At 44.0% G+C, this 23,376-nt stretch overlaps 1 protein-coding gene and 1 long non-coding RNA gene across 4 annotated transcripts in view; one reads left to right on the top strand and one right to left on the bottom strand.

The window, feature by feature from the left end:
* Window positions 1–23,376, top strand: part of LOC145507504 (SLAM family member 9-like) — a 30,717-nt gene that overhangs the window by 1,191 nt on the left and 6,150 nt on the right. For 2 of the 3 annotated variants that reach the window (XM_081494085.1, XM_081494086.1), the window contains exon 2: window positions 7,282–7,659. In XM_081494085.1, the coding sequence (XP_081350211.1) occupies window positions 7,282–7,659 (378 nt within the window). The remainder of the gene's footprint in view (window positions 1–7,281; window positions 7,660–23,376) is intronic. The other variant, XM_081494087.1, reaches the window with a different exon arrangement.
* LOC145507507 (uncharacterized) lies at window positions 7,035–21,938 on the bottom strand. The gene is made up of 4 exons (XR_014054908.1): window positions 21,786–21,938; window positions 16,835–16,899; window positions 11,830–12,035; window positions 7,035–9,095 (listed from the first exon to the last, which is right to left on the bottom strand). It is a non-coding gene; the product is annotated as an uncharacterized LOC145507507 (long non-coding RNA).

Raw genomic sequence — 23,376 nt, 5'->3', positions numbered from 1 at the left:
ATAGACTCTGTGTTCATCCACCTCATTAGAACTGACTCAAATGCATTCCTTTTTATGGCGAAGTAATATTCTGTTGTGTATATGCACCAAAACTTCTTTATCCATTCATCTGTTGATGGACATCTAGGTTGCTTCCATGTTGTAGCTGTTGTAAATAGTGCCGCAATAAAGAAGGGGATACGTGTGTCTTTTTCAATTTTGGTTTCCTCATGGTTTATGCCTTGGAGTGGGATTGCTGCATCATATAGTGGTTTTATTCCTAGTTTTTTAAAAGAATCTCCATACCGTCTTCCTTAGTGGCTGTATCAATTTACATTCCCACCAACAGTGTGAGTGTTTCCTTTCCTCCACACCCTCTCCAACATTTATTGTTTGTAGACTTTTTGTTGATGGCCATTCTGACCAGTGTGAAGTGATATCTCATTGTAGTTTTGATTTGCATTTCTCTAATAATGAGCGATGTCAAGCATCTTTTCAGGTGTTTGTTGGCCATTTGTATGTCTTCTTTGGAGAAATGTCTATTTAGGTCTTTTCCCCATTTTTTTGATTGGGTTGTTTGTTTTTCTGGTATTGAGTTGTATGAGCTGCTTATACATTTTGGAAATTAATCCTTTGTCAGTTCTCTCATTTGCTATTATTTTCTCCCATTCTGAGTGCTGTCTTTTCACCTTGCTTATAGTTTCCTTTTCTGTGCAAATCTTTTAAGTTTAATCAGGTCTCACTTGTTTACTTTTGTTTTTATTTCCGTTACTCCAGGAGATGTATCATAGAGGATCTTGCTTTGATTTATGTCATTGAGTGTTCTGTCTATGCTTTCTTTTAAGAGTTTTATAGTTTCTGATCCTAAATTTAGGTCTGTAGTCCATTTTTATTTTATCTTTGTGTATGGTGTTAGGAAGTGTTCTAATTTCATTCTTTTACATGTAACTGTCTAGTTTTCCTAGCACCACTTATTAAAGAGGCTGTCTTTGCCCTATTATACTACATTCTTGCCTCCTTTGTCAAAAGTAAGGTACCAATAGGTGCCTGGGTTTATTTCTGGGCTTTCTATCTTGTTCCTTTGGTCTATATCTCTGCTTTTGTGCCAGTACCGTACTGTCTTGATGATTGGAGCTTTTTAGTATAATCTGAAGTCAAGAAGGTTGATTCCTCCAGCTCCATTCTTCTTTCTCAAGATTTCTTTGGCTATTTGGGGTCTTTTGTGCTTCCACATGAATTGCAACATTTTTTGTTCTAGTTCTGTGAAAAATGCCATTGGTAATTTTATTTGGATTACATTGAATCTGTAGATTACATTCAATAGTATAGTCATTTTCACAATATTGATTCTTCCTACCTAGGAACATGGAATATCTCTCCATCTGTTTATGTCATTTTTGATTTCTTTCCTCAGTGTCTTATAATTTTCTGTATACAGTTCTTTTGTCTCCTTAGGTAAGTTCATTCCTAGATATTTTATTATTTTTGTTGCAATGGTGAATGGGATTGATTCCTTAATTTCTCATCCTGACTTTTCATTGTTAGAATATAGGCATGAAAGTGATTTCTGTGTATTGATTTTGTATCCTGTGACTTTGCTAAATTCACTGGTTATTTCTAGAAATTTTCTGATACTATCTTTAGGGTTTTCTATGTACAGTATCATGTCATCTGCAAACAGTGAGAACTTAACTTCTTCTTTTCCGATCTGGATTCCTTTTATTTCTTTTTCTTCTCTGATTGCTTTAGCTAGGACTTTCAAAACTATGTTGAATAATAATGGGGAAAGTGGACACCCTTGTCTTGTTCCCAATTTTAGGGGGAATGCGTTCAGTTTTCCAACATTGAGAGAAACTTTTGCTGTGGGCTTATCATATATGGCCTTTACTATGTTGAGGTAGGTTCCTTCTATGCCCACTTTTTTTGAAGTTTTAATCATAAATCATTGCTGAATTTTGTCAAAAGGTTTTTATGCATCTGTTGAGATTATCATATGGCTTTTATCTTTCAATTTGTTAATACAATATATCGCATTGATTTATTTGTGTTTATTGAAGAATTCTTGTATCCCTGGAATAAACCCAACTTGATCATGGTGTATGAGCTTTTTAATGTGTTGTTGAATTCTGTTTGCTAAAATTTTGTTGAGGATCTTTGCATCTATGTTCATCAGTGATATTGGCCTATAGTTTTCTTTTTTGTGTGTTGTCTTTGTCTGATTTTGGTATCAGGGTGATGGTGGCCTCATAGAATGAGTTTGGAAGTGTTCCTTCCTCTGCAGGTTTTTGAAAGAGTTTTAGAAGGATAGGCGTTAGCTCTTCTCTAAATGTTTGATAGAATTCTGTGAAGCCATCTGTTACTGGGCTTTCATTTTTTTGGGAGAATTTTGATCACAGCTTCTATTTCAGTACTTGTAATTGTGTTGTTCATAATTTCTATTTCTTCCTGGTTCAGTCTTAAAGATTGAGTTTTTCTAAGAATCTGTCCATTTCTTCCAGGTTATCCATTTTATTGCCATATAGTTGTTCATAATAGTCTCTTATTATAATCCTATGTATTTCTGCATTGTAGGTTTTACCCTTTCCTTTTTTATCTCTAATTTTGTTGATTTGATTCTTCTCTTTTTTCTTGATGAATCTGGCTAAAGGTTTGTCAGTTTTGCTTATCTTCTCAAAGAACCAGCTTTTAGTTTTATTAATCTTTACTATTATTTCTTTCTTTTTCATTTCTTTCCACTTTGATCTTTATGATTTCTTTCCTTCTGCTAATTTTGGGAATTTTTTGTTCTTTTTCCAGTTGTTTTAGGTGTAAAATTAGGTTGTCTATTCAATGTTTTTCTTGTTTATTGAGATAGAATTGTATTGCTATGAACTTCCCTCTTAGAACAGCTTTTGCTGCATCCCATAGGTCTTGAGTTGTCGTGTTTTCATTGTCCTTTGTTTCTAGGAATTTTTTGATTTGACAAATGGCAGTTACAAAATCATGATAATAATCATTTAAATAATGGAATATACACATATACACCCCTAAGCAAAATCAAAACAAACAAAAATAAAGTACAATAGATTGACCTGGTGAACAAAAAAAAAAACAAAAATAATATCTGTCAGTTAAGAACACAACTAACTGAAGCAGACACTGGGAAAAAAAGCTGAAGCAAGGTGCCCCTGGATTTCACTTGTGAAACCCCCCTTGGCTCCACCCGCAGTATTGCTTTGCTTCCATGGCTGCTTGACTTTCCTCCACAGGCATTTCCCACCACAACCTGCTGCCTCATGTCCCCTAGGTCTGCCTCTCTGCAGTCAACAGCAGCCCTCACCCTGGGATTGCTCCACAATCCCTGCACTCCAGCTCCCAGACTCTATGCCTTCTAGGGGACCTGTGCCCCCGTCTGGGGTATGACTGTGGCAAGGACTGTCTGATTCTCCTTCCATTTAGGCTGCCACAGATCAGCTGCTTCACTCTCAGCCTTAAATGTTTCTTCTCTGACCCAGACAATTGCCCTGATGTGGGGTCAGACCCTTGCTTCATTTCCCCCAATCGCTGAGGGGAGGTCCAGTCCTACTAACTGTTTCCCCCTCCTAGTTCCTTTATCCTACCAAGTTTTTCATGCTTCTATATATTCTTTTCCAGTGGTCAGCTACACCTGTCTGCTCTCAGGTGGTGCTCTGCAAGCACTTCTGTGTCTGAAGGTGTATTCCTGATGTATCTGTGGAGGGAGATGTACTCTGCATCCACCTACTCTGCAACCATCTTGTTCTCTGTATATCTCATTTATGACTTCATCACATATTATGTGTTTATAATGAAATAAAAACTGATGAGAAATGATAAGACCCAGTGAAGTCTCAATTCTGAAGAAAGCTTTTATTGTTTTAATTTTTGGATTTAGTATCCCAGTCATTATATGAACTTGTCGGAGTTATATAAAATTCAGTGGATTAGAGAGCATTTGTAAACATTCATTCTAAGTTGCTTCAGTTGTATCTGACTGTGACCCTATAGACTATAGCCCTCCAGGCTTCTCTGTCCATGATATTCTCTAGCAAGAATACTGGAGTGGACTGCCATGCCCTTCTCCAGGGGATCTTCCCGACTCAGGGATTGAACTCATGTCTCTTAAGTCTCCTGCATTGGCAAGCCAGTTCTTTACCACCAGTGCCATCTGGAAAACATTTGTAAACAGATGTCTTAAAATAACAATGAACTTTGCATGACATTACATCCCATTTAACTAGGTTCCTTTGTGTCAACAGTAAAATGTAGGCTTTCTCCTCTGTCAATTTTATTTCACTAGAGAGATATGTTAGAGTTCTTTTGTTTTTCCTATAGTTCCTGGGGCTCAAAGATTACATAAGAAAGACAGACAGACATTCAGAGACAGCCGAGAGAGAAAGGGAGAGAGAAAGGGGGAGAGAGAGAGAGGGAGAGATTTCTCTCTTTCTTCTTCTTCTTCCTATATAGGCACTGTTCTCTTCATGAGAACCCCAAATCTGGATGACATAAAAGAACAAAAATGTATGGTTTCAGTTCTGGTGCTCACAAGTCCAAAATTAAAGTGTCAGCAGGAATATATTCCCTCTAAAACCTGTAGGTTGTTACACTGCATGGACTGCCAAAAGAAGATGCCACAGACTGGGTGGCTTAACAAGAGAAATTTGTTTTCCCTTAGTTCCGGAGGCTATATTCTAAGATCAAGTTTTATGCCAGCTGTTTCTGGTAAGAGAGCGATAGGGCACTGTGTCACGGGGACCTGCTGGCCATGGCATTTGTGTCCTGATTTGTTTAGAGGGACTGGTAGCAAAGTTTTGCCCAGCTCTTCTCAATTGAACTTCTGTGAACTGTGTGGGGGAGTCCATTCTCACACCAGGGTGTGTGCTTTACAGTGGGGGCCCTCAATTCCCAGGCCATGGACAAGCACTGGTCCCTGGCCTGTTAGGAACCTGGACACAAAGCAGGAGCTAAGTGGCAGGCGAGTGAGTAAAGCTTCATCTGTATTTACAGACACTCCCCATCACTCAAATTACTGCCAAAGCTCAGGAAAACAAGCTCAGGGCTTCCAGTGATTCTGCATTATGGTGAGCTGTATAATTATTTTATTATATGTCACAATGTATTATTATAATAATAAAGTGCACAATAAGTGTAATGCGATTAGATCATCTTGAAACCATCCCGTCTGTGGAAAAATGGTCTTCCATGACACCAGTCCCTAGTGTCAAAAGGTTGGTGACTGCTGTTTTACAGGGCAGCAGTCCTTTGCACCATACCTAGTCTTGCACTAGGGTCTCATAGGGGAGTGAGGTGTGGAAAGAAGGGACAAAAGAGGAGCTCTGAGGAGCCAGACAGGATATATGGATGAGTGAATACCTTTTACTATCGTGGACCACTTTCCCTAACGATACATGTTGTGAAGCCTTTTGACCTGGGACTAAAAGGTCATTAAGCTCAGTGTGAGGGTCTGTAAGAGGGTCTGTGAGTTCTGTAAGAAGAGTTGAAAGGGCTGTGGTGAAGGCCTGATCTTGAGGAAATGCCTTATAAAATGAGTTGATTATTAAATGAATACAAAAGTATCTGAAACACCTGTGCATATGAATGCTGGGAAGAGCTAGTCTCTGCTTCCAGTGAGACCAGGAATGGGTATTAGTACAGCAGGAGGGAGGCAGGTTTGAGATGAGAATGTACTGATTTGGAGGGAAGACTGTGTCCCCGGCAGTCAGAGCCCCATCCAGGCAAATCTTGACCTGCTGGAAGAAAGAGATTGTTTTCCTTTTCAGGATAAAGTTGTTCTGTGGCACTTTCCCTGGCCCTGTACTGTCCTACCCTGGTCCCCTAAAGAGCAGAGGGTATCAGGTCCCTGGAACTTAAGCCTCAAGGGGGAAAATAAGCTCTGGAGCAATTGGCCCTGAGGGGAATGTGCCAACTGGTCACAGTTCTGCAGTAAACTGTCTGAGGTAGGCCCACTGCAATCTCTCAGGGACTCGTTGGGAAGTGCTGACTTGGTGGCAGGGACAGCAGAGTTCACTAAATGCTCACTTGCTCCCTCTCATATTCTAGTCGCTGGCAGTTAGCCAGAGCCTTGTGACCAATACTGGCAAAAAAGCAAAAACAGAAATCACACTATTTCTGGACAGAAGCAGGGAACCCTTGGGTGATTCCCCTGTCTCCCCTCCCTTCTGTGGGACTGGGAGCCTGTGAGGATGCTGTGAGTTCCATGGGTGCAGCTAGAAGGAGGTGGCACCTCCTCCATGTGTGATAGGACTTCTCTCTCACTCACTTTTGGGACCTGGGGTGGGTGATATAAACACCCTTTGTTCTAAGACCCTGAGGTATTATAACTGTTTTTTACACAGCACAACCTATGTGTCCTGACTACTACACCACCTATAAAGAACAGAAAGGAGAGCAGCCTTCATATTTGGGTTAGGTGTCTATTGCTGTATAACCTGTCACCCCAAAACTTAGTGCCTTAACTACCACCCAATATGGTTTCACAGTTTCTGTGAGTCAGGGCTTAGGGGTAGTTCAGCTGGGTCCTCTCTTGCTCAAAGTGTCCTCAACTAAAATCAAAGTCTTGACTAGGGCTGCATCAGCCCTAGGGTCATATGAGAAGGATCTGTTTCTAAGCTCACTTCTGTGATTGATGATGGGAGGCAGTTTCTGTGCCTGTTGGGTTGAGGGCCTCAGTTCCTCCCTGGCTATTGGCCAGAGGATCCCTCAGCTCCTTGCCATGTGGGCCCCTCCATAGAGCAGCTGACAACATGGCAGGTGTATTCCTCAGAGTGAGAAAGAAAGAGAGTGAAGGAGAGAAAGAGAGTGTGTGTATAAGGAAGAGGGACATCACAGTCTTGTGTAACCTAGTATCATGGAGTGACATCCATCTGTGTCCATATTCTAATCCTTGGAAGCAAATCACTAGGTGCAGCCCATATTCCAGGGGAAGAGGTGTCAAAAGGGTGTGAACAGGAGGGGGGTGGTCTTTGGGAGACACTTTGGGAGCTCCTTCTACAATTTCACACTTACATGTACCTGAAAATATGATTCAGACCATGATATCACATAATTCACACACATCATTATAAGCCAAGCAAGGAAAATCTGGGTTAGCAAGTTTAAGTAACTTGTTCAAGGTTAGGCACCACCAGAACCAGGATTAGATTCCAGAATTATTTCAAATTCATTGTACTTGCATTCCAAGAATCAGGAGAGTATATTGGCTGGATTTCATGGAAAGATAAGTTCTGTTGCTTTCTCTTTTCTTAACTGAAAAACGACTCACATTTTCTATCTCCAATGTCCTAGGCATCTGCAGAACAGTGGCCCAGAATTCTGGATTACATGGTTCTGAAGCTCAGGATTCTGGATTTGTTCCCCTGCAGGGGATCCGAGGAGGGTCTGTGTTGATTCATGTGACCAAGAAGCTAGAAGCTGACCCAGAGGAGGTCGTGTGGGGCTTTGGTCCTCAGTCAAACTACAGAGTCCTGCTGCGAGTCCATAATGGGTCAGACAGTCCAACCTGGGTCAGCCTCCAGGACAAGTACCAGCAGAGGGTCCACGTGCCCAATGTAACATCCCTGAGGATTGAAAACCTGACCTCTGAGGACAGTGGGCAGTATCGGGCTCGAGCCAGCTTCCAGGGAGGAATAGAAGTTACCCAGGTTTTCCACCTCACTGTCTATGGTAAGTGACACCTCTCCTCACCCCACCCTAAGGGTTCCCTCCTGCTTCTGTGCTAGGAGTTTCACACAAGCCACATTTTTCAGGATCCCTTCAAGACACCAGTCTTCATATCCTATTTTGTCATTCAGAATTAGGATAAGTAGGTTTACCACAAATGAACAGAGCTGAGATTCAAACCAAGGATAAAATCACTTCAGTGATTTGGAAAAGGAGAAGGAAAATTTGGGGTAGGTGTATTTGTCAACAGTTCAGTCACTCAGTCGTGTCTGACTCTTTGCAACCCTATGGGCTGCAGCATGCCAGGCTTCATTGTCCATCACCAACTCCCAGAGCTTGCTCAGACTCATGTCCAATGAGTGGATGATGCCATCCAGCCATCTCATCCTCTGTCTTCCCCTTCTCCGTCTGCCTTCAGTCTTTCCCAGCATCAGAGACTTTTTGATGCTGGGAAGAGTCAGCTCTTCGCATCAGGTGGCCAGAGTATTGGAGCTTCAGCTTCAGCATCAGTCCTTCCAATGAAGATTCAGGACTGACTTCCTTTACAATTGACTGGTTTGATCTCCTTGCAGTCCAATGGACTCTCAAGAGTTTTCTTCAACACCACAGTTCAAAAACATCAATTCTTTGGTTCTCAGCTTTCTTTATGGTCCAACTCTCACATCCATACATGACTATTGGAAAAACCATAGCTTTGACTAGATAGACATTTGTCTGCAAAGTAACGTCTCTGCTTCTTAATATGCTGTCTAGGTTGGTCAAAACTTTTCTTCCAAGGAGCAAGTGTCTTTTAATTTCATAGCTGTGATCACCATCTGCAGTGATTTTGGAGCCCTAGCAAATTAAGTCTGTTACTGTTTCCATTGTTTCCTCATAGATTTGCCATGAAGTGATGGTACTGGATGCCATGATCTTAGTTTTTTGTTGTCAAGTTTTAAGCCAGCTTTTTCACTCTCCTCTTTCACTTTCATCAAGAGGCTCTTTTGTTCCTCTTCTTTTTCTCCCATAAGTGTGGTGTCATCTGCATATCTGAGGTTATTGATATTTCTGTTGGCAGTCTTGTTTCCAGCTTGTGCTTTATCCAGTCCGGCATTTCACATGATGTACTCTGTGTAGAAGTTAAATAAGCAGGGTGACAACATATAGCCTTGACATATTCCTCTTCCTATTTGGAACCAGTCTGTTGTTTCATGTCCGGTTCTAACTGTTGCTTCTTGACCTGCATACACATTTCTCAGGAGGCAGGTCAGGTGATCTGGTATTCCCATCTCTTTAAGAATTTACCACAGTTTGTTGTGATTCACACAGTCAAAGGCTTTAGCATAGCCAGTGAAGCAGATGTAGTTTTTTTCTGGAACTCTCTTGCTTTTTCTATAATCAACAGATGTTGGTGATTTGATCTCTGGTCCGTTTTCCTTTTCTAAATCCAGCTTGAACACCTGAAATTTATCAGTTCAGGTACTGTTGAAGCCTATTTTGGAGAATTTTGAGTATTACTTTGCCAGTGTGTGAGATGAGTGCAATTGTGCAGTAGTTTGAACATTCTTTTGCATTACCTTTCTTTGGGATTGGAATGAAAACTGATCTTTTCTAATCCTGTGGCTGAAGAGGAAAATTTAAAACTTACACTCAGTTAGAAATAACTTCATGTTCATTCTGCTTCTGTTAGATATTCTTGCTGGGCCAAGGTGGTACACGATGACCTAGCAATCAACTATTACCATAAGATATTCTGATAAGTATGGAATGGTCTGTTCCTGGTTCTATGAGTTTCTGTTTGGAAATTTCCTGCATGTAACCCATAGCAACTCCTGTGCTCTGTAATTTCCCATAACCCATAGCAACCAGGTAACCAATTAACCAGTGCCAACTATAATTATGTGTACTGACCCTATAAGAGTAAAACTCACCCTGAGCTTGGGCCCCCCGAACCTCAGAGGGTTAGCTCGTTCGGGACCACTGGCTTAATAAACCTGAGTTCTCCAATCCTCCAAGTGTGGTGCTTGGTTTCTCGATGGTCTGACTTCTGCAACGTTTCTGGAAGCCCCAGGGAGATTCCAACCACACTGGCCCCTTGAGACACTGCACCGGTGGCTCGGCCAGTTCAGAGTGGAGGAACTCGGAGACAAACGAGGAGGACGGCCACTTGATGGTTTTCTGGGTTCTCTTTTGGACTGGCATTCTGACTCTCCATATGGCTGAGCCTTGACCAGACTCATTGGAGGGATGGACCAACTCACCAGGCAAGACTTCTCAATAAGGTAAGGCCTCAGGGCCAGTCCCTGGTCACTTCCTACCTCAATGGGTAGAAGAGGAGATTGATCATCTCCTTGAGCAACAGTTAGGGAAATCTGGGAACTATGGAGAAGGGAGGTGTTGTGACTAACTCTGGTCTGAATGTGTGTGAATGAACTCCCTGGTTTGTCCTTGTTCCAGGGTGATTGTGTGGCTACACGGCCCTCATAGCTTTGGATTCTGAGTGGGCCCTAACCTACAGTTCCTTGGTGACCTCATATGGCTCAGGGCAGTGTCTGTCTCTGGGGAACCCAGTCCTTCCCTGTGAGTCAGATCCTGGTCAGGGGCTTCTACTGACCTGCCAAAGCAAAGAGGTACCTAAGTTCCCCATGGGGACATGGCCAGGTGGGCACCTGAATGGTCTCCTCTTGGAGGAGGTACCCACACTTGTTTGTCTTTGCGCCACCAACAGGGAAGGATGCACAGGGAGGGGGACAACTGGTTACTGATTTGATTTAGAAGTTGTGTATGTCCAAATGGCTCTTTTGCCCTAGGACCCTCTGCCAAAATTATTTTCTTAAAATTCTGAATGCTCATTTTCCCCTTCCATCAGCTGACTCTGAGCCAACTTGTTGAGAAATTGAGTTTTCCTCAAAAAACTTGTCTCTTTTACCAGGCAGTTCTATACCTCCCTTTCTCTTGGTCCCTTGAGCCAGCCTGTGTGGAGGGGCACACTCTGATGTGCTCCCGCATACTTTTGGATTCTCATTACGAGGCTGCCTTCCTCTTTCACTTTTTCCTTATGATTCCCTGATTCCCCAAGGGTTTCAGGCCCTTCACCTAGGCAAGGAGTATGCATACGTCTCTCTCCACTTGCTCAGTGCCTTTGAGAGGGTCAATCACCCCAGACCCCCTCCGGAGCCCTAGCTGAAATTATCCCTCTGTGAATCCCATTACAAGAGATTGCCTCCTTTCAGTCCTGTCTCCCTGAGGCACTTAGCAATCAAGGTCATCTTCAAGGAGACCGGTAATTGCGCTGTGTGGGAATACTGGCCTTTCCAGAAGTGGTGATGTCAGTGCTACCTAGGCTATAAGGCCCTAAGACAAGGCCCTTCCTGTCTGTACCCCTCTCCTTCCTGGTCAGAGAGGTAGATTACATTTGTCAACGTGGGGAAAGCTGCTCTGAGCCAACTGTTTTAGATTGTATGATGAAAAATTTTAAGAAAAATGTCTCTAGAGACTATGGGGTTAAGATGACCTCAGGAAAGCTCTGCAACCTGTGTGAGTCAGAATGGCCCACCTTCGGGGTGGGTTGGCCTGCAGAGGGTACTCTAGACCTTCCTATGGTTAGAGCTGTATACTGAGCAGTGGCAGGGACCTCTGGGCACCCAGACAAATTTCCATACATAGACTCCTGGTTGCAAATCACCAATCAGCTAACTCCTTGTGTTCAGTTCTGTGCAAACCAGCAGGGACAGTGTAGGATATTTGTGGACCAGCTGGCTCCAAGAAAAGGCAAAGAAGGGCCAAAAAAGGTTATCCACCAAGGGAACTCTGAAGAAGAGTCCCCTGTGCCTCTTCCCTACATTCCAACTGCTCCACCAGTTCTCATTTAGCCTCCTCACCCTTTACCAAACAGCCCTCCACCATCTGTGTCTCCATCACCTCCAAATCCAGAGCACCCTCTGAGACTGCAGCAACTTCGCTCAGACAACCAGCCGGCTCAACAGCCCACAGCCCTGCTGATGCCTTTACGAGAGATTTGAGGCCCTCCCCAGATTAGTGAGGATGACTCTGTCCAGCTAGGATGCCCAATCCTTTATTATCAACCCTTTACCACTACCAACCTCCTCAACTGGAAACACCATACTCCATCTTAAAGAAACTGCAGGCAATGATTGACCTTTTTGAGTCTATTTTTCACACCCACCAACCTACCTGAGACAACTGTCGTTATCTTCTCCTGACTCTCTTCAACACTGAGAAATGCTGCTGAATCCTTTCAAAGGTTCGGAGATGGATCCAAGGTCAGGCACCAGCTGATACAGTAGATCCTGCAGCCTGGGCCCTGGGGGCTACACCGGACATTCGGCCCAACTAAAACTTCAATGTCCTGGAAGTACTGGCAAGCTCTGCTACAGGGACTGAGGGTAGGAGCCAGAAAACCAACCAATATGTCTAAGACAGCAGAGGTGCATCAGAATCTACGTGAATCACCCATGGAGTTCTATGAGAGACTGTGTGAAGCATTCTGGGTGTATACCTCTTTTGACCCTGAAGCGTGAGAAAACCAACACATGATCAACATGGCGTTTGTGGCTCAGTCTTACACTGACATCTGTCATAAGCTCCAGAAACTTGAGGGCTTCACTGGAATTAATGCCACTCAGCTGCTTGAGGTTGCAAACAAGGTGTTTGTGAACCACTACTGAGAAGCCCAAAGGATGGCTGACAAGCAAATGAAGTAGAAGGTGTCGCTGCTGGCTGCTGCACTGGGGAACCCGGATCCAGTGAAACAGACTGTTCCCCTTGGAAAGGAGAAGACAAGAAGAGACCACTACTACATCTCAACCAGTGCACCTATTGCAAAGAGACCAGACACTGGAAGAATGAATGCTCGCACCTCAGAAGGATGTGTGAATGGTCAAAGAAGTTCAGTCAACTCAACGAAGGAAGGTACCAGCCTGAGTCAGTTGTCCAAGACCTTATCGGCCTGGCAGGAGCAGAATCAGACTAGGAAGGACCGGGCTCCCTGACCCTGGTCTCCTGGAAGCCTACGGTGGCAACGAAAGTAGGGGGGCAATCAATGACTTTTATGGTGGACACCAGAGCTGAACACTCTGTGATAATCACACCTGCGACTCCCCTCACAGGTCGAACAGCAGCTATCATCAGGGCCACAGGGGACAGGACTGCCCACTCATCCTGCAAGGCCTGCTCATGCCAGCAAGGCCTCCTAGTGACTCATGAATTCCTGTACTTACTGGAGTGCCCCCATTCTCCTACTGGGCAGAGACTTACTGACAAAGCTTGGAGTGCATATTACTTTTGCCCCCAGGAATCACGCGAGCCTCATCCTGTGGAGCCCATCAGCTCTGATGATGGCTGTGACCGTGCCCAGGGAAGATGAAGTGTGCCTCTATTCTTCAGAGAGAGAACAGACAATCCAACCAGCCTGCTAAAAGAGTTCCCTGCTGTCTGGGAAGAAAAGCGGCCCCCAGGTTTGGCCAAAAACCACACACCCATCATGGTGGACATGAAGCCAAGGGCCACTCCTGTCAGACAGAGGCAATATCCAGTACCACAGGAAGCATACCTGGGAATTTGAGACCACATCCAATGCCTGCATGGCACCAAAATTTTGATTGTCAGTCTCCCTTCAACACTCCAGTTAAGAAACCTGGAGGGAACGACTGTCTCCATATCCAGGATCTTCATACCATCAACAACACAATGATCACTATCCATCCAGTGGTCCCAAACCCTTACACACTCCTGAGCCTCTTACCCATCTGTGCAAGCTGGTTCACCTGTCTCGATCTCGAGGACACCTTCTTCTGTCTCCGCTGTCATGGGCCAGCCAGGTCTTCTTTGCCTTTGAGTGGGAAGACCCACACACCAGGAGACGGACACAGTTGACTTGGGCCCGACTGCTGCAAGGCTTCAAGAACTCACCTACCCTGTTTGGTGAAGTTCTGGCTGTGGATCTTGCTGCCTTCCCCAGGGAAATTTTGAACTGCACCCTACTCCAGTACATAGATTACCTGTTGCTAGCCAGTCAAACCAGAAAGAACTGCTGGAAAGCCACCAAAGCCCTGCTGGCTCTACTCTCCACCACAGGGTACAAGATGTCATGAAAAAAGGTTCTGATCTGAAGACAGGATGTCAGTACCTTGGGTTTGTCATTTCTAGAGGCCACCAGGCACTTGGGCATGAGAGGAAATAAACCATCTGCTCAATACCTCGGCCAAGCACCAAGAAATGTTTATGAATTCCTTGGGGCTGCTGGATTTTGCTGGATCTGGATACTAGGTTTTTCTGAAATTGCCAAACCATGTACGAAACCACAGCAAGGTCTGGTAAGGACCCCCTAGAGTGGTGGCCTAAACAAGAAAAAGCCTTCAGGGAGACAAAGAGACTTTTGACCAGCGCTTCAGCATTAAAGCTGCTAGATGTGACGTGGGACTTTAACCTCTTCGTGCATAGAAAAATCACACTGCCCCGGGTGTCCTCACACAGTTAGGCCATTGGAGTGCCTGGTCGCATACTTGTCCAAAGAGTGGATCTTGTGACCATGGGATGGCCTCCATGTCTCCAGGCATTAGCTGCCACTGTGGTCCTGGTCAGAGAAGCTTGCACTAGAACAAAATATAAATGTAAAATTTCCCCATGCTGTTACTGCGCTGATGAACAGCCAAGGGCACAAGTGGCTCACCAACACCAGGATGACTCACTAACAGGGACTATTCTGTGAAAACCTACGGGTCCACCTCGAGACTGTGCAGATGCTGAATCCCACTGTCTTCTCACCTAAGGAGGTGGGGACCCCTGATCATAACTGCAAAGAGGTCATAGATGAAATTTACTTGAGCAGGCCAAACCTGATGGATGTTCCCCTCCAAAACCCGGAACTGGAACTGTTCACTGAGGGAAGCAGTTTCCTCAGGGCAGACAACACAAGGCAGGCTATCTAGTAACAACAGACAAGATAGTAAAGGCTGAGGCCTTGCCGCAGGGGTGGGCAGCACAACGGGCTGAGCTGTGGGCACTTATCCAGGTACTAAGACACACTGAAGGAAAGCGAGTCAATATCTACACTGACTCAAGGTATGACTTTGCTGCTTTACATGTTCATGGAGTCATTTATAAAGAAAGGGGACTACTGACAGCAGGGGAAAGGAGGTCAAAAACAAAGAAGAAATCCTTCAGCTGTTAGAGGCAGTTTGAAAGCCTTCCCAAGTGGCAGTCATCCATTGCAAAGGCCATCAAAGAGGAACTGATCCAGTTAGCAAAGGGAATCGGTTGGCCGACCAGACAGCCAAGAAGGCAGCAACCCAATTAAGTCCCACGGTAGGCCCTGAGTCAATTTCTAAGGTACTCTTGGCACCACAATTGCCTCCATCCCTGAGATACACCAAGGAAGAAGATCAATGGGCTTTAGATGAAGGAGGAACAAAAGAAAAAGAGGGCTGGTGGAGGCTTCCAGACCAAAGGGTCTTTGTCCCCAGCTGGTGAAACAGCACCACGAGACAACTCACTTGAAGAAAAGTGCACTGGAAATTTTACTGAGCTGCTACTATTTCGTTCCTAAGCTCCCGACCCTGTGTCCCCAGATCAGTGCTAGGTATGTGACTTGTGCGCAAAACAATGCCAGCCAAGGACCAAGACCCAGCCCAGGGGTTCAGACAGTTGGGACACTGCCCTTTGAAAATTTAGAAATTAACTTCACTGAAGTCAAACCTTGCAAGTGTCATAAATATTTACTTGTGGTAGTCTGCACCTACTCAGGTTGTGCTGAGGCCTATCCTAGGCATGCTAAATAGGCGCGCGAAGTGGCCAAGGCCCTACTAAGAGAGATAATCCCGAGGTATGGACTACCTCTCTCCATAGGGTATGACAATGGGCCAGCCTTTGTGTCTGAGATAATCCAGAATTTGTCCAAGACACTGAGAGTCAAATGGAAGCTCCACACCACGTACAGGCCACAAAGCTCAGGGAAAGTTGAGCACATGAATCAGACCCTCAAGACTATGTTAGTTAAGCTCTGTCAGGAGACCCAGTTACCTTGGGTCGACATGCTACCCCAGCCTTGCTCTGAGCCCAGTGCACCCTGAGGTCCTCAGGCTATTCTCCCTTTCAGATCTTATACTGGAGACCACCCCCAGTGATAGGGAAGCTCAAGGGAGACTCCCAACAACTAGTTAACCTGAAGATGTCCAGACACCTCCAGGCCTTGCTAAGAGTCTTCTGCCATATCACCCGAGAAACCTTAGACAGGACTCCCGTTCCTTTGGGCAATTGGGTTCATTCCTATAAGCCAAGAGATGAGTTATGTGTTAAAGATTAGAAATAGGAACCACTTCAGCCAGTCTGGACAGACGCTCAAACAGTCATCCTGGTGACCCCTACTGCTGTTAAGTTACAAGTGTCACTCCGTGGATTCACCATACCTGGGGTGAAGATAGCAGCACCTCTAGAAGGGCGAGAGAACTGGACTGCCGAGGTTCATCTGAACCAGCCACATTTTGTCTTCATAGACACCCAAATCCTGCCCAAGATCTTCAACTCTGCTTCAGTCACTCCAGGGCTGGCTAGTCCACACATGGTGGAAACTTAAGGAATTTGATGAGGGACATCTGAGAATCAGGGTTATGATGACACCCTGCCAAGTAGGGACTGGTTGCACCACTGGCCTTGATGCTTTCTGTAGGTCAAACACGAGGGGTTGCTTTGGCTACAATCTACCCCAAAAGTAGTGGGATTATTAAGTGGAATCAAATGTTTTGTATAATAGCAGTTTATATCCTGCTGAGCTATAGTGCATTAGAAAGTAAAACAGACCCCACATGTACTCCATGCATTCACATGACTAGATCAGGTCAGGGGGTCACTTGGACCTTGCTTCACCATACTCACTTCCCCTGCCAAGGAGAGGCCCAAGAAACCTGTGTTCATTACAAAGCAACTGATTCTATTTGTTTACAAGAAGGCCAATATATTTGTTTTGACCCCCAGATACCCACCTAATGAAGATTGGTTAGAGGTTTGGCTCCAAGAAGGAGGCCTTCTGATTAAACAGACACGAATTACACTTCTGGTGTCGGTACACTTTGATGTGTGTGCTGCTATTAACAGAAACCCCTGGAATACTATAAAATGTGGGGCTTATCATGGGAAAAAGAATACGCGTTCAATGACAAACATATGGTGAATTAGCACCCACCCACTCCTCTTCTATGGTGATTGCTGGGCTTACTGCCCTCACTGGAGCTGTGTCACATGGACAACCTGGAAAGATAAGAGAAGATGGTTCAGTTCAGTTCAGTCACTCAGTCGTGTCTGACTCTTTGCGACCCCATGAACTGCAGCACGCCAGGCCTCCCTGTCCATCACCAACTCCCGGAGTCCACCCAAAACCATGTCCATTGTGTCGGTGATGCCATCCAGCCACCTTATCCTCTGTCGTCCCCTTCTCCTCCTGCCCCCAATCCCTCCCAGCATCAGGGTCTTTTCAAATGTGCCAGCTCTCCACATAAGGTGGCCAAAGTATTGGAATTTCAGCTTCAACATCAGTCCCTCCGATGAACACCCAGGACTGATCTCCTTTAGGATGGACTGGTTGGATCTCTTTGCAGTCCCAGGGGCTCTCAAGAGTCTTCTCCAACACCACAGTTCAAAAGCATCAATTCTTTGGCACTCAGCTTTCTTTATAGTCCAACTCTCACATCCATACATGACTACTGGAAAAACCATAGCTTTGACTAAATGGACCTTTGTTGGCAAAGTAAAGTCTCTGTTTTTTAATATGTTGTCTAGGTTGGTCATAACTTTCCTTCCAGGGAGCAAGTGTCTTTTAATTTCATGGCTGCAATCACCATCAGCAGTGATTTTGGAGCCCAGAAAAATAAAGTCAGCCACTGCTGCCATTGTTTCCCCATCTATTTCCCATGAAGTGATGGAACTGGATGCCATGATCTTAGTTCTCTGAATGTTGTGCTTTAAGCCAACATTTTCACTCTCTTTTTTCACTTTCATCAAGAGGCTCTTTAGTTCCTCTTCACTTTCTGCCATAAGGGTGGTGCCATCTGCATATCTGCTGCTGCTGCTGCTGCTAAGTTGCTTCAGTCATGTCCGACTCTGTGCGACCCCATAGATGGCAGCCCACCAGGCTCCGCCATCCCTGGGATTCTCCAGGCAAGAATACTGGAGTGGGTTGCCATTGCCTTCTCCAGTGCATGAAAGGGAAAAGTGAAAGTGAAGTCGCTCAGTCGTGTCCAACTCCTAGCGACCCCATGGACTGCAGCCTACCAGGCTCCTCCCTCCATGGGATTTTCCAGGCAAGAGTACTGGAGTGGCTGCATATCTGAGGTTATTGATATTTCTCTCGGCAATCTTGATTCCAGCTTGTGCTTCATCCAGCCCAGTGTTTCTCATGATGTACTCTGCATATAAGTTAAATAAGCAGGGTGACAATATACAGCCTTGATGTACTCCTTTTCCTATTTGGAACCAGTCTGTTGTTCCATGTCCAATTCTAACTGCTTCTTCCTGGCCTGTATACAGGTTTCTCAAGAGGCAGGTCAGGTGATCTGGTATTCCCAGCTCTTTCAGAATTTTCCACAATTGTGATCCACACAGTCAAAGGCTTTGGCATAGTCAATAAAGCAGAAATAGATGTTTTTCTGGAACTCTCTTGCTTTTTCGTTGATCCATCGGATGTTGGCAGTTTGATCTCTGGTTCCTCTGCCTTTTCTAAAACCAGCTGGAACATTTGGAAGTTCATGGTTCACGTATTGCTGAAGCCTGGCTTGGAGAGTTTTGAGCATTACTTTACTAGCGTGTGAGATGAGTGCAGTTGTGCAGTAGTTTGAGCATTCTTTGGCATTACCTTTCTTTGGGATTGGAATGAAAACTGACCTTTTCCAGTCCTGTGGCCACTGCTGAGTTTTCCAAATTTGCTGACATATTGAGTGCAGCACTTACACAGCATCATCTTTCAGGATTTGAAATAGCTCAACTGGAATTCCATCACCTCCACTAGCTTTGTTCGTAGAGATGCTTCCTAAGGCCCACCTGACTTCACATTCCTGGATGTTCGGCTCTAGGTGAGTGTGAGTGATCACACGATCGTGATAATCTGGGTCATGAAGATCTTTTCTGTGCAGTTCTTCTGTGTTTTCTTGCCACCTCTTCTTAATATCTTCTGCTTCTGTTAGGTCCATACAATTTCTGTCCTTTATTGACCCCATCTTTTCATGAAATGTTCCCTTGGTATCGCTAATTTTCTTGAAGAGATCTCTAGTCTTTCCCATTCTATTGTTTTCCTCTATTTCTTTGCATTGATCACTGAAGAAGGCTTTCTTATCTCTCCTTGCTATTCCTTGGAACTCTACATTCAAATGGGTATATCTTTCCTTTTCTCCTTTGCTTTTCACTTCTCTTCTTTTCACAGCTATTTGTAAGGCCTCCTCAGACAGCCATTTTGCTTTTTTTGCATTTCTTTTTCTTGGGGATGGTCTTGCTCCCTGTCTCCTGTACAATGTCATGAACCTCTGTCCATAGTTCATCAGGCACTCTGTCTATCAGATCTAGTCCCTTAAATCTATTTCTCACTTCCACTGTATAGTCATTAAGGATTTGATTTAGGTCATACCTAAATGGTCTAGTGGTTTTCCCCACTTTCTTCAATTTAAGTCTGAATTTGCCAATAAGGAGTTCATGATCCGAGCCACAGTTTGCTCCCAGTCTTGTGTTTGCTGACTGTATAGAGCTTCTCCATCTTTGGCTCCAAAGGATATAATCAATCTGATTTCGGTGTTGACCATCTGATAATGTCCATGTGTAGAGTCTTCTCTTGTGTTGTTGGAAGAGGGTGTTTGCTATGACCAGTGCGTTCTGTTGGCAGAACTCTGTTAGCCTTTGCCCTGCTTCATTCTGTACTCCAATGCCAAATTTGCCTGTTACTTCAGGTGTTTCTTTATTTCCTCCTTTTGCATTCCATTCCCCTGTAATGAAAAGGACATCTTTTTTGGGTGTTAGTTCTAGAAGATCTTGTAGGTCTTCATAGAACCGTTCAACTTCAGCTTCTTCAGCATTACTGGTTGGGGCATAGACTTGGATTACCGTGATATTGAATGGTTTGCCTTGAAAACGAACAGATCATTCTGTTGTTTTTGAGATTGCATCCAAGTACTGCATTTTGGACTCTTTTGTTGACTGTGATGGCTACTCCATATCTTCTAAGGGATTCCTGCCCACAGTATTAGATATAATGGTCATCTAAGTTAAATTCACCCATTCCAGTCCATCTTAGTTCGCTGATTCCTAGAATGTCGATGTTCACTCTTGCCATCTCCTGTTTGACCACTTCCAATTTGCCTTGATTCATGGACCTAACATTCCAGGTTCCTATGCAATATTGCTCCTTACAGCATCGAATCTCGCTTCTATCACCAGTCCCATCCACAACTGGGTGTTGTTTTTGCTTTGGACCATCCCTTCATTCTTTCTGGAGTTATTTCTCTATTGATCTTCAGTAGCATATTGGACACATACTAACCTGGGAAGTTCACCTTTCAATGTCCTATCTTTTTGCCTTTTCATTCTGTTTATGGGGTTCTCGAGGCAAGAATACTGAAGAAGATAACTCTCCTTCAAAAGGGAACTGTTGGCCCCAAATGTGAACTTGGGATGTATAATCCTGTCAGTTTCACTATCTTCAACCCTGGGGACTCAAAATGAAAAAAATGGTTTTTATATCAATGGGAGTGGTGCTGACCCAGGAGCTGTGTTGGATTTCCAGAGTATTTCTGTTCCATTCCTGGCATCTACACACAAGCTCTTCCATTCTTTTTATGGAGAGATAGAAAGTGGCCTCCCTCCTATTTCAGTCAAAACTAAAGACCTGTTCTTAGCTCTAGCAGAGACCATAGCCCAGACATTAATGGTTATTTCTTGCTATGTGTGTGTGGTAACTAAGATGGGAGAACAATGGCCCTGGGAAGCTAAAGAATCAGATCCTCAGAGACCCTTCAACAACTCAGGGGAATTCAAGAAAACCAGGGTCAGAATTTGGCATTTAAAGAATTCCATAATTGGCAAGAACTATCTGGTGCTGTGGGGCCCAATATTCAATGTTCTGGTAGGAAGCCTCACTTGTCTTGGGCAAAGATGTTATAATGCAACTACTCACACCTCTGATTGGTTGGGAAACACAGACTATACAGAGCCTAATCCTCATCCTCTAGCAAGCTTCCCCAATTCAAAGGCCAGATGGGATGACTTGTCCGCTGAAGGCCATTGGCGTGCTTCAGAAGGATTATTATATTGAATTTGTGGGGCTAATGCATATTAAATTTTGCCAGCCAACTGGTCAGGGGGCATGCTTATTAGGGACTATCCATCTCTCCTTTATCCTACTTCCCCTAGCCCAAGGTGAATCATTGGGAGTCCCAGTTTATAAAGACAGAGGCCTCATCAAAAAGCACAGATCTCTACAGATTGGAAATTGGAAAGATGATGAATGGCCTCCTGAACGCATAACCCAATACTATGGGCCAGCCAATTGGGCAGAAGATGGGTCCTGGGGCTACCAAACCCCAATTTACATGCTTAACAGAATTATCTGGCTCCAGGCAATGGTTGAGATCTTTACTAATGAAATGGTCAAGTTTCTTAACTTATTTGAAGAACAACAAACCAAGATGTATAATGTTATCTATCAGAATCACCTGGCTCTAGATTACTTACTGGCTACAAAGGTGGGGCATCTGTGGAAAGTTCAATGTTAGCAACTGTTGTCTACAGATAGATGATAAAGGCAAGGTCATAGAAGGAATAACCAGGAAAATGACTAAAATAGCTCATGTCCCAGTCCAGACTTGGAAGGGATGGAACCCTGGAGAGCTACTTGAAGGATGGTTTTCTTATAAAGGAGGATTCAATGTGAATAGTCCTACTCTTCCTTGGGACCTGCCTCCTCTTATCATGCCTTTTGCCATTCATCATGAGGACAGTTTCCAGCCTAGCAGAAGCTGCCACAGACGGAGGGCACCACACACCTCCTAGCCCTGAGAGGTTATCAGTCCCTGGGCCAAGAAGATCAAGAAGTTGATGCCTTATAAGATTTAAGGGGATTCAAGAGGGGAGACTGAAGAGGAAAATTTAAAACTTACACTCAGTTAGAAATAACTTCATGCTCATTCTGCTTCTGTAAAATATGCTTGCTGTGCTGAGATAGGAACAAGATGACCTAGAAATCAACTATTAACATAAGATGTTCTGATAAGTATGAAATGTTCTATTCCTGCTTCTATGAGTTTCTGTTTGGCAATTCCCTGCACATAACCCATAGCAACTCCCATGCTCTGTAACTGCCCATATCCCATAGCAACCAGGTAGCCAATCAACCAGTGCCAAGTGTAATTGTGTGTACTGAACCTATAAGAGTAAAACTCACCCTGAGTTTGGGCTCCCAGAACTTCAGAGTGTTGGCTCATCTGGGACCACTGGCTTAATAAACCTTAGTTTTCCAACCTTCCAAGTGTGGTGCTTGGTTTCTCAACAGTCGGATTCCTGCAACATGGCCACTGCTGAGTTTTCCAAATTTGCTGGCATATTGAGTGAAGCACTTTAACAGTATCATCTTTTAGGATTTGAAATAGCTCAGCTGGAATTCCATCACCTCCACTAGCTTTGTTTGTAGTGATGCTTCCTAAGTCCCACTTGACTTCAAACTCCAGGATGTCTGGCTCTAGGTGAGTGATCACACCATCATGGTTATCTGGGTCATTAAGATCTTTTTTGTATAATTCTTCTGTGTATTCTTCCCACCTCACTTAATATCTTCTCCTTCTGTTAGGTCCATACAGTTTCTTTCCTTTATTGTGCCCATCTTTACATGATAAGTTCCCTTTGTATCTCTAATTTTCTTGAAGTCATCTCTAGTCTTCCCCATTCTGTTGTTTCCCTCTATTTCTTTGCATTGATCACTGAGGAACGCTTTCTTATCTCTCCTTGCTATTCTTTGGAACTCTTCATTCAGATGGATATATCTTTCCTTTTCTCCTTTGCCTTTCACTTCTCTTCTTTTCTCAGCTATTTGTAAGGCCTCCTCAGATAACCACTTTGCCTTTTTGCATTTCTTCTTGGGGATGATTTTGAGCACCACCTCCTGTACAATGTTATGAACCTCCATCCATAGTTCTTCATTAGTATTTGTCATAATAATTATTATTCTTTGTAGGACTCCGTTTATTTGATTTGCATATTAATTTTCTATTGTTTCTGTCACAAATTAGTATAACGTTAGTGGTTTAAAACACAAAAGTATTATTTAATCTTTCTGGAGATCAGAAGTCAGATGGGGTCTCACTGGGCTAAATCAAGTCCATTTAAAAAAAATAGTTGCAACCTAGAAATTGAGAATTATGTTTTATTCAGTGAACATTTTCAGGACTTCAAGCCTGAGAGACAGCATCTCAAGTAACCCTGAGAGAACTGCTCTGAGGAGACAGAGGGAGGAGTCAGGTCATATAGAAGTTTGCAACAAGGGGCAGGTAGTCTGAACATCAAAAGATAATTGTTCATTAAAGAAAAACAGATATATCAAGGAATTTAGCAATTTTCTATGTGTGGGAAGGTGCAAAAGTCTGGACTTACTGAAATCACTCCTTTCATATTCATCTCAGCTCTCTGGGGCTTTTTCACACACCCACCCCACCTGCCTCCACCACCCCAACTCCTCAGAGATCACCGTGGAAAGTG

Source organism: Giraffa tippelskirchi, chromosome 5, assembly GCF_054371585.1.
Source record: "Giraffa tippelskirchi isolate mGirTip1 chromosome 5, T2T-mGirTip1v1.2.pri, whole genome shotgun sequence".
Classification (NCBI taxonomy): Eukaryota; Metazoa; Chordata; class Mammalia; order Artiodactyla; family Giraffidae; genus Giraffa; species Giraffa tippelskirchi.
Note: the sequence above shows the minus strand (reverse complement) of the source record. Positions and strands in the feature narration are given on the sequence as shown.